The 18,300-nt window shown below is 44.5% G+C and overlaps 1 protein-coding gene across 4 annotated transcripts in view; it reads left to right on the forward strand.

The window, feature by feature from the left end:
- Positions 1-13,901, forward strand: part of LCLAT1 (lysocardiolipin acyltransferase 1) — a 112,662-nt gene extending 98,761 nt beyond the window's left edge. For all 4 annotated transcript variants that reach the window (XM_041489413.1, XM_041489414.1, XM_041489412.1 and 1 more), the window contains one exon: positions 9,733-13,901. In XM_041489413.1, coding sequence (XP_041345347.1) covers positions 9,733-10,241 — 509 coding nt within the window. In that variant the 3' untranslated portion in view covers positions 10,242-13,901. The remainder of the gene's footprint in view (positions 1-9,732) is intronic.
- The last annotated feature ends 4,399 nt before the right edge of the window (positions 13,902-18,300 follow it).

Below are 18,300 nucleotides of genomic sequence, written 5' to 3' on the forward strand. Positions count from 1 at the left end.
CATGGAATCAGAGTTGCCCCCTAATTCCTGACTGCTCTTCCTGGGGCTGCTGAGGGCTGAGAGTGATGCCTGGGACGGTGGGAAGGTGCAGGGTTGGAGGCGGTCAGGTCAGTGCGCAGCTGAAGAGTTCTCTCTAGCGGTTGGTTGTGGGTAGTGAGGACAGACAGCAAAGTGCCCTGAATTAAGGGAAGGGTACTCATCTGTAGCAACTTGAAAAAGGGAGAAACACCGAGTAAGGTGAGGAAAGGAAGCCGACCTTAAAATTATAGAAAAGAATAGTTGTAATGTGCTAGAAGCCAAGAATAAAATGTCTTTTCTCTGTCAGTCATCATTTATTTTCTTATTGCACTGTTGCAGTACAGCAGTGGATGGTGTTATGCTATTCATAGCACCATCCTTCCACTGGACTGAAGTGAGGGGTGATGGACAGCAAGAATTCATGGCATTTCCGAGGAGATGGGGTGCACTTCGATGTCTTGATTACCAAGCAAGAACTGCCACAGCTGCTTCCTTCTGAGTATCTGTGGTGAATTAGTTTCCTCTAGTCACAGTGACTCACACTGATTTTGTAGACTTTACCAAAGACAAGGCTCAAAATAAGTTGCATGCTCAGTCTGCAGGTTTGGCAAAATGTTTATTTAAGGCAGTGATTAAAAATTATGAGAAAATGATGAGAAAATTCCTACTTTACATGCTGACAAATCCTAGAAGTATAGAAAAGAAATGGAATCATTTGAAAAGAGTATGAGCAAGGGGTATTGGAAGAATTGAGGGAATTAAGTAACATCTAATAAGAAGACCAGGGAGATTGGGAAGTATAACCTCTTTAACCCTTGTATTTTAGTTGGGATCCCAAAAGCCTTTGTATGCTGTTGTACTACAGCATGGCAGTTTATACATACTGCTACTGCTTGCATCTTTAAAAATGTACCACTTTTCTTCTCCAATAATTCCAGGGTTTAAGCCAGCTCCATTGTTTACCTAGCAGTAACATCCTGCAATGTTGAGCATCATTGGTATGACAGTTGTGTATGTAAACTGTTCCAGAGTGTTTTGCTTTGCTGTTAACTCAGTGAGACCAGTCAGAAATGGCAGTGGAAATTGCAGATACAACAGCTGGATTCTGGTAGCACTGGATTACCTCAAATAGGAATGTGTTTTCTGTTGTAGAGATTGATGCTTAATTTCATCTGCATTGGGGGGAGATTGTTCAGTCAAGTAGACAGCAAAGAAATGCACATTCATACAGGGCTGGATTATTTCTTTCCCAGATTCCCAGGGATTTGAAATGTCCAACAAGTAACAGAAAAATTAGGTGAATAGTCTGTTATTTTATAGATAAGTATAAGCTCTGTATGTTTGTGTATGATTTATTTTAAGGGTATCTGGTGTCTTATTTTTGCTTAATTGTAATGATACTTAGCTTTCCAGAAATACCTGGATGACTAGTTAAGCATTTTTTAAAAATAAAAATAACTCAGCCATTTCCTAATATAGGTACATTTGCCTGCCTAGCAAGACATCTTATTGTAAAATGGTAGAGTACACATGATGTTTTTTGAAAAGATTTCACTGAAGTGTAGCAAATTATCTTCATTTCAAGCAGAATTGTGATTCGCGTCTGAGCTGGTTGGCTGTTTGCCAGGAAATGCATGTTTGAGCTCAGAGGAGTTGGAAAGTTGCATACCAGTGTGTCAGTGTATCTCTGTTACATAAAACATCATTTTTCTGTTTGAAAAACCAGTGGTGTCCTATAAGCCTAGAAACAGCAATGTCTTCTTCTACCTAACTTGTAACATACCTGTGAAAACCAAATCCCATATGTGTGTGTCAAGACTTGTAGCAGGGGAGGCTGGGAGAGAGCAGATATGCAGGCAAGGGAATAAACATGGCATTTTTGTTATCTGGATTTGATAAATATAGTTTGGGAATGATAGAGTAGAGTGGTGAGTCAGTTTTGCCTGGTCATCTCCAGTGACTGAAAATAACTTGTTATTCCAGTCCTTTTATCCCTTCATTCCTTTCTCTCCACATATTTTTGTGTTTTATTTATAGCTCAGCCAGCTTTTCCTTTGCAATTTGTAAAATAACCCTTCAGAGTCAGGGAGGGAAGACTGAGGAGCCGCAGCTCCTGGGCAGGCTTGTGGATAGAGCCTCTGGATCATTCCCTGTTGCTGTGGCTGAATCCCCCCTTTCCTGCACATCCTTCTTCATCTGCACAGAGATTCACTCCTCTTTTAACAGGCAGCCTCGGTTCCTGAAGTCATTAATGGGTTTGTGCTGACAGGAGCCATGTGAGGTGTTTCAGACCAGCTGGCTGTGACTTTGACAGCAGCAGGGTCAGAGGCCTCAAGTCTGGAGAGGTGGGAAGGCTGAGTTTTATCAGTGAAACCTCAGTGGAGGCTGTAAGCTGTCCTGAAACACACGAAATGCACCAGCACAATCCATACTTGCATGTATCCTGCAAAGCACAGCTGTGTAAACAATGCTTGCAGTAATTCTGAGCTAAATCTTCTGTGTTTTGCTTCAATTCCTGTGCCCAACATTTTTGTCCAGTTTAATCCACAACCTAAGGGTCAGTTTAGCACTTGATACATCTTAACTTGCAGATCAGGATAAGATACTTCCTGGCCTGCTCTTAGGTCTTCCACAGTACTGACTTCTTATAGCATAACTGGACTACTCCATATTAAACCATCTGATTTGGTCTGGAGAGGAGGAAGGGAGCTGGCAGGCTTGACTGCAGTCCTCCTTATTAATTTATCAATGGAGAGGGCAAGGGGAGGGGTGTGTTCAAGGAATAAATGTGAATATAAAATCACAGAATGGTTTGGGTTGGAAGGGACCTTAAAGATCATTGGGTTCTAAGCCCTCTGCCATGGGCAGGGACATCTTCCACTAGATCAGGTTTCTCCAATCCCCATCCAGCCTGGCCTTGAACACTTCAAGTGATGGGGCATGTACAGCTTCTTTGGGCCAACGTGAGCCAGTGCTTTACCACCCCCACAGTAAGGAATTTCTTCCTAGTGTCTAATCTAACCCTACCCTCCTTCACTTTCAAGCCATTCCTGTTTGTCCTGTCACTACCTGCCTTGTAAAAAGTGCCTCTCCAGCTCTCTTGTAGCCCCCCTCAGCTACTGGAAGGTGCTCTGAGGTCTCCACAGGGCTCTTCTCCAGGCTGGACAACCCCAACTGTTTCAGCCTGTCTGTAGCAGAGATGTTCCAGCATTCTGAGCATTTCATGGCCTCTGCTGGCCTTATTCCGACAAGCCCATGTCTTTCTAATGCTGGGGATCCCACAGCCGGATGCCGCACTCCAGGTGGGGTCTCATCAGAGTGAAAGAGAGGGAGAGAATCCCCTTCCTGGACCTGCTAGCCACAGTGCTTGGGATGCAGCCCAGCATGCAGCTGGTGGAGCCAGACACCAGCCTGGGGTGTGAGAATCTCAGGCTCTGTCACAAGTAAGAGTGGAAAAACAAGAAGCTAATAGAATGTTAGAACTAGATGCCTGTGTATGGACTTAATGAGGCCATTTTGGAAAATTCTCCTGGTTTCAGCACCCATGCTTTGAAAAGTATATTGAAATATTAGAAGAGAATTGAGAGAGCTACTAAAGGGGTTTGAGCTTTAAAAGCCATGTTTGGTATTGAGATCTCAGCAATTAAGTAGGTTTAGTTTGTTCAGGAGCAACTTCCAAGGTTGACAGATCATACCACAACTTACCTCTGTGAGCAGACAGGTCTCTAATTTAGCCAAGTTACGTGGTCAGGAAGTAGAAGTACAAAAATAATGCACATAGACACATGCACGCCCCCCTGATTAATTAGGGGAACTGCTTGTCTCATGGTTAAAAGCTTTAGGGCAGTGGGGGATGTCTGTCTCACCACATCCCATGACAGAACTAAAAGCATTGTGCCTAAGCTCCTCTGTTATTCGGGAGATCAGATTAGATGATGATAACATTCCTCTGGTCTTAGAATAATTAAATGAGGTATTTACAAAGATTTCAAAGTCAAATCTGACCTTCCCCACCACCGCCCTCTCAGCAGCTTCAGTTACTGGTATTGTTTACATATTAATGAGATGTAGCATCAGGCTGCAAAACTATGTGATTTAAATGTATTTAGCAACAGCAGTAAGCACATCTAATGGTTGCTGGTAGCCGTGAGGATGTCCTTACATCTCTTGATCTTTGTACTGTCTGGGCTGGAAGTACCTGGTATGGGATCCCAGTAGTCCTCTACTCCTGTATGCAGCACCCAGAGCACATTTCCTTCCTGCTGGGCAGCAGAAAGCAGACAGAGCTGGCTCCCACCCTCAGGGACCAGAGGGGCAGTGTCCTTAACTCCTTAGTGTCAGCAGGTGAAAGGGCTCCCTCTCTCCTTGTATCACAATGCCAGTGGAAAAGCAGATAGGAACAGAAAGAATTGGTATGCAGGATCACTCTTCTCTGTTAATCAAAGCAGCATTATCATTCTGTCTTTTTTTGTTTGCTTATTTGATTGCTACACTTACCTAAAAAAGATTTTCAATAACTACTGAGTTGAAAGTGATTTAGATTAACCCCAGCTGACACCGCTGCTTTAAAGAGGGCTGCCTGAAGTTTTAAATCCTCACAAGCATGATACTTCCCAGGAGGAGCTGTAAATCCTTGAAGCTGCTCCCTCCTGATACTGTGTTCTCAAAGAAAAATCACTCAAACCTTGTGAGCCAAGACAATAATATTTCCCATTAAGCAGTTTTAGATAGCTTTTGTTTCAATGTCCAGAAGTGTATCCGTATTTAAGGCTAACATAAAATACAGATATTGTATAACCTTACAAGTTTTCTTCTTTCCATCTTTTCTTTCATTATCTTGCTGATCAGTTTATTTACAGAAGTGCCAAGCCTCCTCCATTGGGTTTCCTAAGGAAATGTGAAGAGGGTGGAGGATATTAAGGCATAGGTGGGTGAGCATCAACCAGTGTTTCATGGAAACCTGGAAATATATGAAATATCTGGAGCTGTGCAATGAAGGGACAGGTATGTCACTTTGCATCAGAAAGCAGTTGTATTGAGCTGGGAGGTAGGATGGAGGGGAGTCTCACATATAGGTTCCACTTTCAACAGAGCAGCTTAATTTAAGAATGGATATTCTGTTGTGAGAGCATCTCCGTGTGCCTCTCCCCGTGGTGGCTCAGCAGCTCATCAGCTGCTGTTCTGTGAGGTACCCTGGTTAAGAATAGCATCTTCTCTGCTGGATCAGAGCAGGGAAAGAGCCAATATAATCCTTGTGAGGTGTAAAGGAATGTCAATGATAGCCAAGTAGGACAAATTAGGGCTGCTGAGATCCTTGGTGGGGATGGAAATGAGTAATAGCCACCCCAGTTAATGCCAAGGAGGCTTGAATTCACCTTTGAGGCTGCTGAGAGTCTGAGCAGTTCATTGCTTGGATTTGCCTTGGGGCCATGCTCTTTTTTAGCTCACTGGTAGTCATTTTGGCTTTCAGAGCTCCTGTTCTGAGTCATTAATTTGGCCCTGGTTTGTACAGATCCCTTTGTCTCACAGTGAGCTTGCTCAGCATCGCTGGGTAGGAGCAAGCAAGTGTCCTTGTGGTTGGTGTGAGTCAGAACTGAGGAACAGACTGTGCTTGAGCTCCCAAGCAAAGCTTTAGCACAGGGAATGGGCCCATCCATCCATCCATCCATCCAGGACCAGGAGCTGGGTCCATCCCACTTACTTGGGATTGTGCTGTAGGCCTGAGCTTCACCTCTGGCAGTTGTCTCCAGTTGTAGCTGCACTGCAATATTCTCTTTGTGAATGTGTTTGAAGGAAGCTGAAAATCATTTAATCCTGCCTTTTACATTCAGTCTGGGTTTTTCCCCCTGGAATTAAAATACTGTGCTGGCATGGTATTATTGAACACACAATTAAAAGTAATTTTCAGTTTGCCTGTATCATCTTTATTTTGAACCTAGTAAGAGGCTCTTGGTTGTAAAGTTTTATGATAAGTGATGAGATAAAAGATGCTGTCTGGCTGTGCCAGTGTATAGTGCACATGTATTGTGTGTGAGCATCTTGGGAATGTGTGCTCAGGTTTGCTGGGGCAGGGGGTTGCAGAAACTGAGCTGTACAGGGCTACCAGATGCTGCAGGATAAAAATTCTAGTTGAACAACTGGTGTAGTGAAAGAAAACGTCCTCATTTTTTCTTGGAAGTGTTTTTTTAAAAACCATGTCTTTCTCTGATGCTGGTGTTTTGGTCCTGAGCCTGGTCAAGTTCTCCCCATGCCACCTCTGAATCTAGAGCCCAAAGCAACCAGCTGTGCATTGTAATTGCCTGAAGTAATGTCGTGTATCAACAGAGCTGAACTATAAATAACTTTGATTGGGCACAGAAAGTTCAGTAAGTTAAAGAATAGTGCTTTTGAGGCATTTTGTCATCCCAAAATGGAGACTGCCACATGGATTAATCATCGTCTGCATGTTGTGCAGTTTACAGCCGCTTAACAATAGTTAGAAATAAACTTTATATTCACCCTTGAGCACTGCAGTAAGCTTTCCTTTTCTGAGGTGCTCTTATAGAGCATAGGACAAAATATGATTCTTGGGTACGAAGGAGACATAGTTCTACTTCTGCAGGAAGAAAGTCATGGAACTGTAAAGCTACTGAAATCAGTGTCTATTTGTCCTGAAGAGCTGGGCTACCTGCCTGATGTTTTAGCCTAAATAGCAGTTTTGTAGCTTAATTAGATTTCAGATGCAAATCTCTGAACATTATTTGATTTCCTTGTCCTTCACTCCTTCCTCAAGGGGTCATGGATACTCACAGGATAAAGATGATCCCTCAGATGTCACTGAAAATATTGCAGGAAGTGTCTTGTTCTCCTCAGCTTCTCTGAGCTGTGAACAGATATGTTTGCTTACTTCTTTTTTGACCCGCCAGAGATGTAGAATGATGTGGTTTCCCAAGGGGAAATTTTTTTTCAAAACAAGCAGAAACAGGTTGTTGAAGCAGGTCTTTAAATTCAGGTGGAATAAACATCCTTAAGTCAGTGACTGCCCCGTGTCTTCACTTCTGATCACTTGATTTTCTGGTTGACTGGCACTTTGCTATGGATCTGAGATGCATGTTGTTAAATATCTCCAGATTGCAGAGACAACAGCCTAACTTCACAGGGAAGGAGACAGTAAAAATGCTCAAAGGACGCAGGTTCAGAGCTGCCTGATTAAACCTAGCCTAAGAGAATTTTGTCCCTTTCTCATGAGTGGTCTACCTTTGTCTGCTATGGTGACTTTTCTTCCTTTCAGCAGATTGTCTTGTAGCTTGCCTTGCCAGGGAATTAAAGCTTCAGGCTGCCATTTGTGTGGAGTTATTAAATATGGATGACCCAAGCAAGGGGACTCTTGCATATTAAACCTGGTATTCTGGTCTTCTCTCTTTCTGATATTTCTGTTCTTTCAGATATGCTAAATATACCTTTGAAGTTTCTTTTCTTCTTGTGTAAAATACACTTTCGTAGGTGAATCTTGCAGCTGGAATTAGGAGATACTGGTTCCAGCTGGACAGAGCAGGCCATGTAATCATTCTTTGCCTCAGTTTCCCCATGTGTAATGTTGAAGCAGTAATATCCACGCTCCTCTGTGCAGCTCTTTGAGCTTTCTTCTGGGTGACTAAGGAGCCATAATGTAGTCTAGACCTTCTGCAGTCTGGTGGGAAGCACTGCTAGAAGGTATCTTGTGTGGGGAGGCTGTGGATCCATAGGAAAGGAGTGGAGGCTTTCCTGTTTCTGATCAGGAATTCATGGGAAGAAATATTCCTGCATGCTAAAGACATCAGACCAGCTGTGTGAGTGCAGGGAGTCCTGCCAGTCCTGCTTGCAGAGAGTCAGAAAATGTGTGTCTTAAGCAGATCTGATGATTATTACCTGTGGTCTGTATGCCAGTGGCCCTTAAGTGTAAAGCCTTGATTTTTCAGGTAGTTCATGTAGCTGGCAGACTGATAGTTTAGCTGCCCAGACATGAATGACTGCAAGATGTGCAAGAAATTCATCTGGCCAAAATCTCATTTCATTAAAGTCTTTCTTGATACAAGGATATCAGGAAGGCTGGACTTTTCTAGCCTCCCTTTTGGGGTAAAAAGGTTGGTGTAGGTTTTATGTTCCACTAGACTTGATACAAGGATATCAGGAAGGCTGGACTTTTCTAGCCTCCCTTTTGGGGTAAAGTGTGTAGGTTTTATGTTCCACTAGATCTGGGGAGCTGTGGAGGATCAGGAGGAAGGAGATTGTAAGATATGGAAATCTCTTGGAGGTTTATGTAGCAGCCCTTCCCCTGGTTGGGCCAGGAAGTAAGGGATGGGTGTCTGTCCTGCAGGATGACTGTAAATCTGATGGTAGAAACATTTGGAATAGGGGAGTTAAAATGCAAGCTGTTGTCAAAACTAAAATGTTTTGTGCTAAGGTGCAACAGGCTGGCAATTATTTCCCTTCGTAAGGGCTGAGTTTCTAAGACGTGATCAATTTTGGCATCTCTTGGAAGGAGATCTGATAGGTTTTACCTGTGCAGAACACAGGGATTGTCTGCTCAGTTCAGAGGTGATCCCAGAGCTAGACGAAAGATGGAATATTGAGTTTTGCTCTGATAGGCCTCCAAGAAGCCATATAAATCTCTTTAAAACCCCAAGTAACCTACCAAAAAACTGTCCAAGAGAGATTGCTTCAAGACAGCACAGTTATAAAATACTGTGAAAGGCTGAATAGGGCTTTTCCCCCTCTTGTGATATTTGGAGTTGAACTTTATATACATCATTTTGAACATGGCCTTTAAAGTAACTTTCTATTCTGGCCCTGTCATTTTTAGGGCTGTAAAGGAAAACTAAAATGCCAGGGAAGGAGAGGAAATGAAAATGAAGAGTGGGGCTAAAGAGTAGGTTTTGATCATCTTTGCAAGAAGTGGCATCATCTGTGAGAACAAAAGTCTTCAATTGCTGCAACTGGAGACAGCTTTTAGTCTCCAATTCTATTTTGCCCTGAGCCAGCCAGCCAAATAAAAACAGCAACATAAATCACTGCTGGCAGAACTTAGCAGTTATGCAACGTCCAGTGCACCACATGCCTATTTTTAGATCAGTTTTACACTAGCAGAATTCACTTTATGAAATCTAAAAAGAATGTCTGTTCAGAGGCTGGGGAATAAAGACGGTATTTAGAAAGTGCAAAATGTAAAAACACTTAGTACAAGGATGCTCCAGCAAGCCCTGCTTTGGCAATACTGACATCCTTTCAAAAATGTTGGCTCAATCAGGCATGCTAATGAAGGCTAGGGGTTTTTTCATCAATAGCCCCTTGAATTTCTAATGTGCAATTGCTGTTTGAATGGTTAGCTGTGCTCCCTTTACCCAAACAGCTGAACTCACATATAGTGCTCGTCATCCAAGACCAGATGTGCCTCTTCTCTCCTTTACATTTGACTTAATTCTCTTACTATTGTAATTCTGCATTAGTTTGTACTGTGTATAATCTTGTTCCCAAAGCTTTTTGTTCAGATTCAGAACAGGCAGTGATTGGGAAAAGTTTGACCTTTCAGCCTTTAGATAGTCTAGCAGATGAAACACAGTCTGCATAGTTAATGTATCTCTGGAATTTCTGGGATTTCTGCCATAATTTTGACAGAAATAATGTCTTGAAGCAGATTAGTATTCTGACTGTTGCATGATGTGTATTGACCTTTTTTCCCCCAAACCTTTCTTCTAGGTGACAACCTCGATGCCATCCATGACATAACCGTGGCGTACCCCCAAAACATTCCTCAGACAGAGAAGCACCTTTTGAAAGGAAACTTCCCAAAGGAGATTCACTTCCACGTCCAGAGATACCCCATAGAGACAGTGCCCACTTCCAAGGAGGAGCTGCAGCTTTGGTGCCGGCAGCGCTGGGAAGAGAAGGAGGAGAGACTGCGGCGCTTCTACGAAGGTGGAAGATGCTTCAGTGCAGCTGGGCAAAGCATTGTCCCACCCTGCAAATCCGAGCTCAGGGTCCTGGCGGTGAAGTGCGCCTCCCTCCTCTACTGGACGGTGTTCCCGCTGGGAATGCTGGTGCTGCTCTACCTGTACAGCTTTGCACAGTGGTACTTTGCAGCCATGATCGTCTTTTTCGTTGTGCAGCAAAAGATATTTGGTGGGCTGGAACTCATTGAACTTGCTTGCCATCAGTATTTTAAAAAGCAACAGAAATTTCATGATGCGAAAGTAAAAATCAATTAGTTCTGGGGTAGAGGAAGGGTAGTTTTGGGATGCCCTGCAAATTTTATGCACAGGGAACAATTTTTGCATGAGAAGTGTCTTTTACTATCGCCATTGTTAGACGTTTGCACATGATTCTGTGAAGAGAAGGAAAAATGTTAGTTATTGCTACGCGTGAAAATGGTAGTTTTTAATCTCTGAATGTAATTTCAACATTGCTCTCACAAGCAGCTAGCAGCTGCATTCTGCTGTCATTGAGAAACAAATTGCTGGATTACTGAACAATCATAAGGACATTAATAAATGTGACATGCACTGAAGTTTCATGTAGAAACCCAAACAGTTCAGCAAAGAGAGGCAGATGTATGATTTCTTTAGAGTCACGTTGGTGTGAAGTTAGCACCGAATTTGGAAAACTGGTAAGTTTTGATGGTTGATGAAAGTTGAAGGAGAAGTTGTTCTGTTTCTTTTTTCTATTTAAAATACTCAAACTTATTTTGTAGTAATATTTTTGCATAAGCTTTTCCAAACACTACTGAACCTACCACCTATTCAACTATTCTGGCTTGGTCACTCAGGAGGATTTTTATGCCTTGCAGTCTTGTGTCATACTGCAGAAAGCAGTACAGTGCTCACTCTGCCTCCAGTGCTGATTATTTAATAGACCTGTGCAGTTAAGTTTTTATCTCTCACTGTTTCATACTGTTCTAGTCTCCCTGTTAGCTGTGGGAGACTTGTTCCTACTGTAGTATGCAGAGCTGCAGGATAGAGGAGCTGGTTTTTTGTTGGTTTATTGGTATTTTTTTCTCACAGAGGCAAAAATAGCTGTTTGTCTCTGAGTAACTGGAAAATGCTTATAAAAAAGGCTTCCTTGTATCCTCGTAGACATTCTTTGGTTGAAAACATTTTATTTAGTTTTCAAAGTAGGAAAGATAGGTTTTTTCTTTTTTAAATTTTTCGTAGTATTAATTTTGGTTTTCACGTTGCTTCCTTTGGCATTTCATGTGTCCATGTACACAAGCAGGACGACTGCTTGTTTCTTGCATGTCAGGCAGACCTGTTGAAGTGCAACAGTTCTCTCCTTGGTGGTACAAGAGGTGGGTTTGAGTTTTAGACTTAGCCCAGGGAAGAGCTGGGTGTGAGTTTTTTGGACTTAGCACAGGGAAGAGCTGCATCTTCCCTTTGCATACTGGCTTTGTTTCCTGATGACATCCTTACTTTCTCAACCTCCTTCACGACTTTTGGTACTTTCCCTTATTTTCATGACATTCACAAAACCTGAAGTCTTAAACTCAGACAAGGCACTTTGAAGTGCATCCCTTGTCATATATAATAAAAGTAATGTTCATGCTCACCTAGAAAAAGACAAATACATTGCCAGCACTTTGGAGATACTTCAAGTCTTCAGGTTGAATTGTTTTGCAACCTCCAAAATTTTAGACAAATTGAACAATTGCATTGCTGCAAAACCTTCCTGACTTACTAAATATTTGTTTTTTATTGCATGAGGGCTTGTTTGAGCTGGACCCAGATGGCCTGGCTCTGTTTGGTGGGTGGTGTTGATGTGAAATGTGAAAGTCCAGAGTGCAAACTGTACCTCGTACTGTGCTGCGTGTCTCAAGTGTTGGGCTGGCATGGTGGACACACCTGTTTGCTCCTAAATTACAACACTAAGCATGTTGTCTAATGAGTTTGTTTTAAAGACCATTTTTTGGACAAATCACCAGCCTCTATTCAACTGTCCCTTGCAAGGTGACAGGTCTTTTTTAATCTGTGCTTATAATAACTAATTGTTTATTATGCGGAAAGTACTTGAAGCCATCTGGTTTACTCCAAATTTTTAAATCCCTTTTTTCTTAAAAATAAATGAAAGTAGGTTTATATTTAGAGTTATATTGCTTAATGATTTTTTCGTGTTTGTATTTGTGTACCTGACAACCGGTGTTGCATTGTCATGAGTGGAAGGAGGTCTTTTTTTAAAGCAGTTCTGTGATCTCACAGGCATGGTTGCAGCTTAAACTTCCATAGCCTGTCTTCTCTTCAACCAATACCCTGCACATTCAGGTAACCCACTGCAAGGGAAAATCTGAAAACCTCATTTGTGGTTAATGCAGAAGAGACCTAAAAGGCTTCTTCCAGTCTGTCCTGAGCCACAGCTGTGCTTTCATACCAGGAGTAACCGTAGCCAGCCTACTCCAATAGCCTTAACATCATCTTCAGGAGTGACTTCAGAGGACAGGTTCCATGTGTTGGTGACATAAAACACCAGCTATGCTTTTCTTGGTCGTTCAGAGAACTTTGTGGTGTCATCAGATGTCCAGGAACATCAGTGTGAGTCTTGGTCATGGCACGGTTCAGGATTTATGTCTCTGTGTAATTCAAGTTGGGCTCTGAAAATGAAGTCAATGCAATCCATCACTGACCCTTACAAGGGATTTCTTCCCAGCTGGAGTCAAACATGTAGCCTACTGTAATGTGGTAAAAACATCCTGCAAAATCTGTCATTCATCTTCCTCCCTCATGTGTTTGGATCAAAGAGGAAGAATAATCTGCTTTTCAGCTGGTAATGTCATATTTGCAATGCCCAACTCCATGATGCAGAGTGAGTGGTAAGTGAAGAATCCTCCTCCATATGTTTGATGTAGATGTTTAGATTATGTGCATCATTTTTCAGATCAATTAGAAATGCAAGATGGGAAAAATGTTGAATAAAAACTAAAAGTTTTATGGATGGAGAAGCTTCTTTATTTAAAAAGTGATTAAGGAATGGGGGAAGGATTTTTCTGTGAATGCTTTTTTCCCCTCTGGTGAAAATGTAGCTTTTTAATCAAAAGGTTCTGATGCACAGATTTCTTGGAGACTACTTTGTTTCTAGCCTGTCTCCCTTTTCAAAGATCACAAAGTTGGCATTTAAGGACGTGGTTTAGTGGTGGACTTGGCAGTGCTGGGTTTACAGTTAGACTCAGTGATCTGTTCTCACCTAAATCATTCTGTGATTCTGTGCTGGGTGAATCACTTGGATAATTCTTCAGTGCTGTTGGGATAAAGGTGCTAGTCCTCCAGGAGTCCCATAGCCCTCTTCCATGGGACATGGATTGGCTCTGGGTCTCATCTCAGTAGCAGGTTTGTCCCAGTTCACCTCCTCTTGTAGTGCCAGCAGCTGCCCCTCTGAGCTCTGTCTGCAGGGCCTGCAGTCTTGCTGGGTCTTGCATGCATTGTTTGGGATCAATGCTCTGCTTTAAGGAGGCTGCTCCCCTTTGCTCAATCAAATGTTTCCTCATCAGCATCAGGGGGTTTCTTTCTCTCGCTCAGAACAGAAGGTTGAAACCGTGCTGTCTCTGTGTCATCAGGCTCATCTGGGTAGCGGGATGTCAGACCAAGACGTTTTTCTCTTGACTTCAAAGCTGCAAGGCCCAAAGCTGGTCTGTAAGGTGTTGTCTTAATCATAGGAAATGTAGTTCCTAGTTTTGTGCATTTCATCAATCGGTGTTGTTTAAAAAAGATCTGTGTTTTGATAACTTGATTTTATATGTGCACTGTGTGAAAGGAAACACCAGGACACTACAAACCTACAGAAAGCCTTAGTTTTCAGATTTCACTGATGATATTATTAGAATGTTTTAACCATGTACCAGTTACTCTACAGCAACAATAAAGACCTGAAGCATTGCATGTGTTTAATTTTGCTGTTTTCTTTTTACTGCACTGTAAGGAACAAACCTTGTCTCCAATGACATGGCTGGCTGGCTCGGGCAGACTGTTGTCTGTTTCCATGCTTGACTTGTGGATTGTGGCTGTTGAGGGAGGAGAACCCTCCATCTCTCCATGGGAGGTTGGAAAGGGGTGTCTGGCTCTACCCTCCCTTCCAGCTTCTTCATGTGAAGAAGGCACAGAAACCTTTGAGTGTGCAAGAACTACAGCTCAGCTTTAGCCTTGCTGTGCTGCTTAACCAGGATTGCTGAAGAATAACCTGTCTTGGGTAGTGATAGGTGGGTAAGTCCTCCATTTTAGCTGTATTCTGTTACCTCCCATGTAATTACTGACACAAGAAACCATCTATGGCAAGTTTCACATAGGTTCACATTCTTAGAGGACCTTTCTTTAGTGTAACTTCAGGTCACAGGCCCCTTGATTTCTCTCTCCATTGCTTGAGTGTTAATCCAGTGTGGAGGCACAAGGGCTGTGTTTCTCAGCTCCTCATTACCCAATGAGAATAGCCTGGCTGTGCTGGCTCTAGGGAAATACCCACATCTCCAGCAGGTATCCTGTGGCAGAAAGAAGAAACAGAGACCCCAGTAGCAGTTTCTGCAGCTGGAAATTATAATTGGCCATGTCTGTGTATGCTCAGGGCATTCAAATCCTTTCCCCAAAGTCAAAATGAGTGGCTTGTCACTCTGGAAAGGTGGTTGTCTCTTCCTCTTGGTTTCCTCACAAATATGCAATGAAAAAATGTATTTCTCTGTCTTACCTGTCCTTACAGGAAACATTAGTAATGGAGGCCAAAGCTTTCACCCTCCAGCTGCCCCAAACCCCACCTTTGCAGCTCCATATAATGGGGGAAAATGGTCTTATTTCCTGAGGAAATAGGAACTTTGAATTACACTGCATGCAATCTCAACCAGACAATGCTCCTGGGAGCAGGGAGCATGGTCTGTGCTTATAACATGGTTGGGTTACTGTCACCCTGGAGGGTTTGGGCTGAAGCATGTGAGGGAGAGGGAGTTTGCCTCTGTCCTTGCTGGGCAAGCAGTTTTATCAAGAGCTGATATCAGGCCCTGAGTTTTTAAGTAGATGTCTTTGTTCTGTTACATAGGGCCTCCAGATGGTTTGTCATCCCCTTTTCTCAAGGTCTTTGTCTAGGAGGATTTTTTCTCAGGTGGGCATTGCTGCTCTCAATAGAAGATGGGAGAGTGTTTGCTGCATCTGAGATGCTTCATGCATGAGAGAGGCAGATGTGCAGGTGCAGGTAAGTGTAAAGGTTTTGGTGGTCAGAAACCTCTTCCCTGCATTTCTCTCTCCATCTTGCTTGTCTGAGGGAGAAGGTGAGGGCTCCTTCACCCACGGATCCAGGGAGCAGAGAAGCACCTCCAGCTTTATCAGAGAGAAGAGCTAAAGGGGCTCAGGCCTCAGTATTGCTTCTGCACCCCCAGGACGGGTAGCAGAGGAGGAGGGGCTGCTGCATGGTGTGAGAGCACGAGGAGATGCTGTGGGAGGAGCAGGAGGCATGCATTTCTGCAGAGCTGTAACCGGGCACTCACATCGCTGCTGGGTCTTGCCCTCTGCCCCCCTGCACTATTTCTTCCCCTTCCTTCAAGGCTTGCTCTGCTCTTTGAACAGCTGGGTGTCCAGTCAGCCAGGGGAAGGGATGTAGATTAACACTGAGCCCAAAGAGGAGGGAAATGTTAGGGATAACAGGACAGAGGTGCTAGGGAAGGTGTTGGCTCCTGCCAGTGCTGGATGCAGCTGTTGGGAGCATGTAAAACTGTTTTAGAGACTGGAGGGAAAGGTCTGTGTTAAAATACTTCTTTACTTAGATGTGTTTTGAGAAAGTGAGAAGAGAAAGAACATCCACCATAGGGTGGTTCCCAGCAGGGCCATTGGACTGCCCCCAGAGTCTGTTCTTACCTGACAGGCTGCCCACCAATGCTGCCATTGCCTGTGTGTCCCTGTAGCTACTCGGGGTGCTGTCCCCTGTCTGCTCACATTTCTCACTTGATGTCCTGTGTTTAAAGATATGCAAATGGTTCCTCCTGCTTCTTCTCCTGGCAATTGTGCAAGACCCTGAGTTCTTTAAGGATAGAATAATCCCTCACTGTCAGTAAGATTCCCACTGGCAGGCTGGGAAGCTATCCACCTTTCCAGGGAAGCTCGCAAAATCACTTGTAACAGTGCTGCCTTATGCAATCCATGCTTTCCCTGGCAGCCAGGTGCTTCCTCACCTTCCTGGCCAGGAGCTGCCTCATCATCCCCCTCCCCACTGGCACAGTTAGTTTCCCTTCCCGATCATCCACTAAAATTATTCAAGTGGAGTTGTTCTGCCTGCTGGTAGGTCCCGAGGTTTGCTTCCTACAGCTTTGCACCCCCTGCCAGTGCTCTTCAAAGAGCTCTCTGAAACTCAGCTCTGAACTCACTTCATTCAAGTGCCCTTTTTATAGCTACCTAAGCAAAGGTCCCCACTTTCCCAGGGCTTTTCTTGGTGCTTTGTGATGGGCACAAATGATCAGCCAGTGGGTCAGTCTCAAGGTCACAGCAGGGAAACCTTCTGGCACTTGATGATCAGACAGACATGCACAGTCCTGGACATGGGCAGGTCAGGATCTGAAATTGTGCTGTTCCTCACATGCCTTAACACCAGTCCCTGCAGGAGCAAAACCAGCATTTAAAGGAAATGAGCTAAACCTGTCTTGGCAGCAAACAAAACTTTTGTGAGTCCTTTCTTGCTCTATACCTTCCTTCTCCTCTCTACCTCCCAGGAGTAAGAGATGAGAAGGTTTTGGGACACCCTCTGTTGCTTGAAGCAGGAGAATAATGATCCTGAAGCCATTATCCTATGTGGATCAGGCTGTGCTGGCCAAGTTCACAAAGCAGGACTTGAGGACTGCTTGATACTGAGGCTCCTTGTGCCTGTCTGTGTCTGGAGAGCCACACAAGGAGAGACAGACTGGGTCCAGTTCCTCACCCACACTGGGCTCTGCTGTGGGCACCTGCCAGCTCCTTCATCTGCATGAAGAATGTGAGGTCCTCATGGCCAACACAAGGACGAAGGGACATGGAGCATCATCCCACAGGATCCCAGAGCTTCAGCCAGCAGCTGGGAAGCCAGAGGAGCACCTGGGAAAGGATCTGCTGACCAACAGCCCTCAGGTGGCCTTGGTGCTCTTATCAGAGATGCTGTGAGTGATGTGGGCCAAGGGTAGGGACAGAGCACAGGCACTGTTACAGCCAGGGCTGGGTCTGGCACCAGGCTCTAACACTCACCTGTGGGTTTGGAGCTGCATGTCCATCTGGGACAGGTATTATTCCTGGCCCCCAAAGCCTTAGCTGGGATAAGGGCAGGACAGCTCAGGATGCAGCAGGATAATGACAGCAAATGCCACATTGCCAGAAGCAGTGAGGGCTGGCACAGATATTCCAGCTACAGCAACCCAGGGGCCTGCCTGGGCCTGTCCCTACCATGTGCTCAGCACCCCCACCCTCCAGGAGTTCATCCTACTGATTTGGTGGGGTTTTGTCTGACAGAGCTGGGAGCTGATGTTCAGCTGTGATCTCTGCTCTCTCATAGTTCCTGCTCCTGCACCATGTGAAAGATGTTGTGTGGTCTCAGAACGTGGGATGCCTCAGCCTCCATGCCCAGCCTGGCTTTAAATTAAGGTGTTGAAGCTCTCGGAATAGTCTGGTCTCCTTCTCTACTCCTGCACTGGGATGAGTGACCCGGGGCAGGGCAGCTGGCTCAGGCCTCTTTGGTCCATCACAGGGCTCTTGGAGCAGGGCAGGGACAAGCCTGATCCTGTGTGTCACATCCAGTGGACATCTCCAGCCTCTCTCTACAGATGCTGCGCTCCTCTAGAGGTTTTGCTTTTTACTTGCACTGAGGAAAGGGAGATTCTTTTCCAGGAGCCCCTGAGAGGCAGCACAAGGAGATGTTTTATGCAAGATCACAGCAAGGTGTTCAGGTCTGTCTCCTCACAACATGTGAAGGTTAAAGGCAGGCTCTCAGCTTTCCTCTGCTAATGACAGAAAGTGCTTTGTGAGTGAGAGAGAGCATAATTAGGGATTAATGAGAAAGGAGCCTGTGGTTTTATTACCCGTTGGACATCAGTCCCGTGGATGAACAAGAGAGGTTGCATTACCTGCTTCCTGCTGAGTCCTTCCAGCAGGAAAGTCCTTAGCAGACTTTCTGCATCATTTAAAGACAGGAGGTAAAGGAGGGCACTGCAGGCAAGGAGTGCTGGGGCTTGGTGTCCTCTGCTGCAGGCTGGGACAGGCCCCAGATCTGTGGCCCCACGGGGGGACTGTGGACCTCGGGGCAAAGACCTTGGGCTCTACTCTTGGCTCTGCCCACTGCTCACACACCTCCTGC

Source organism: Pyrgilauda ruficollis, unplaced genomic scaffold (genome assembly GCF_017590135.1).
Source record: "Pyrgilauda ruficollis isolate IOZ18807 unplaced genomic scaffold, ASM1759013v1 scaffold93, whole genome shotgun sequence".
NCBI lineage: Eukaryota > Metazoa > Chordata > Aves > Passeriformes > Passeridae > Pyrgilauda > Pyrgilauda ruficollis.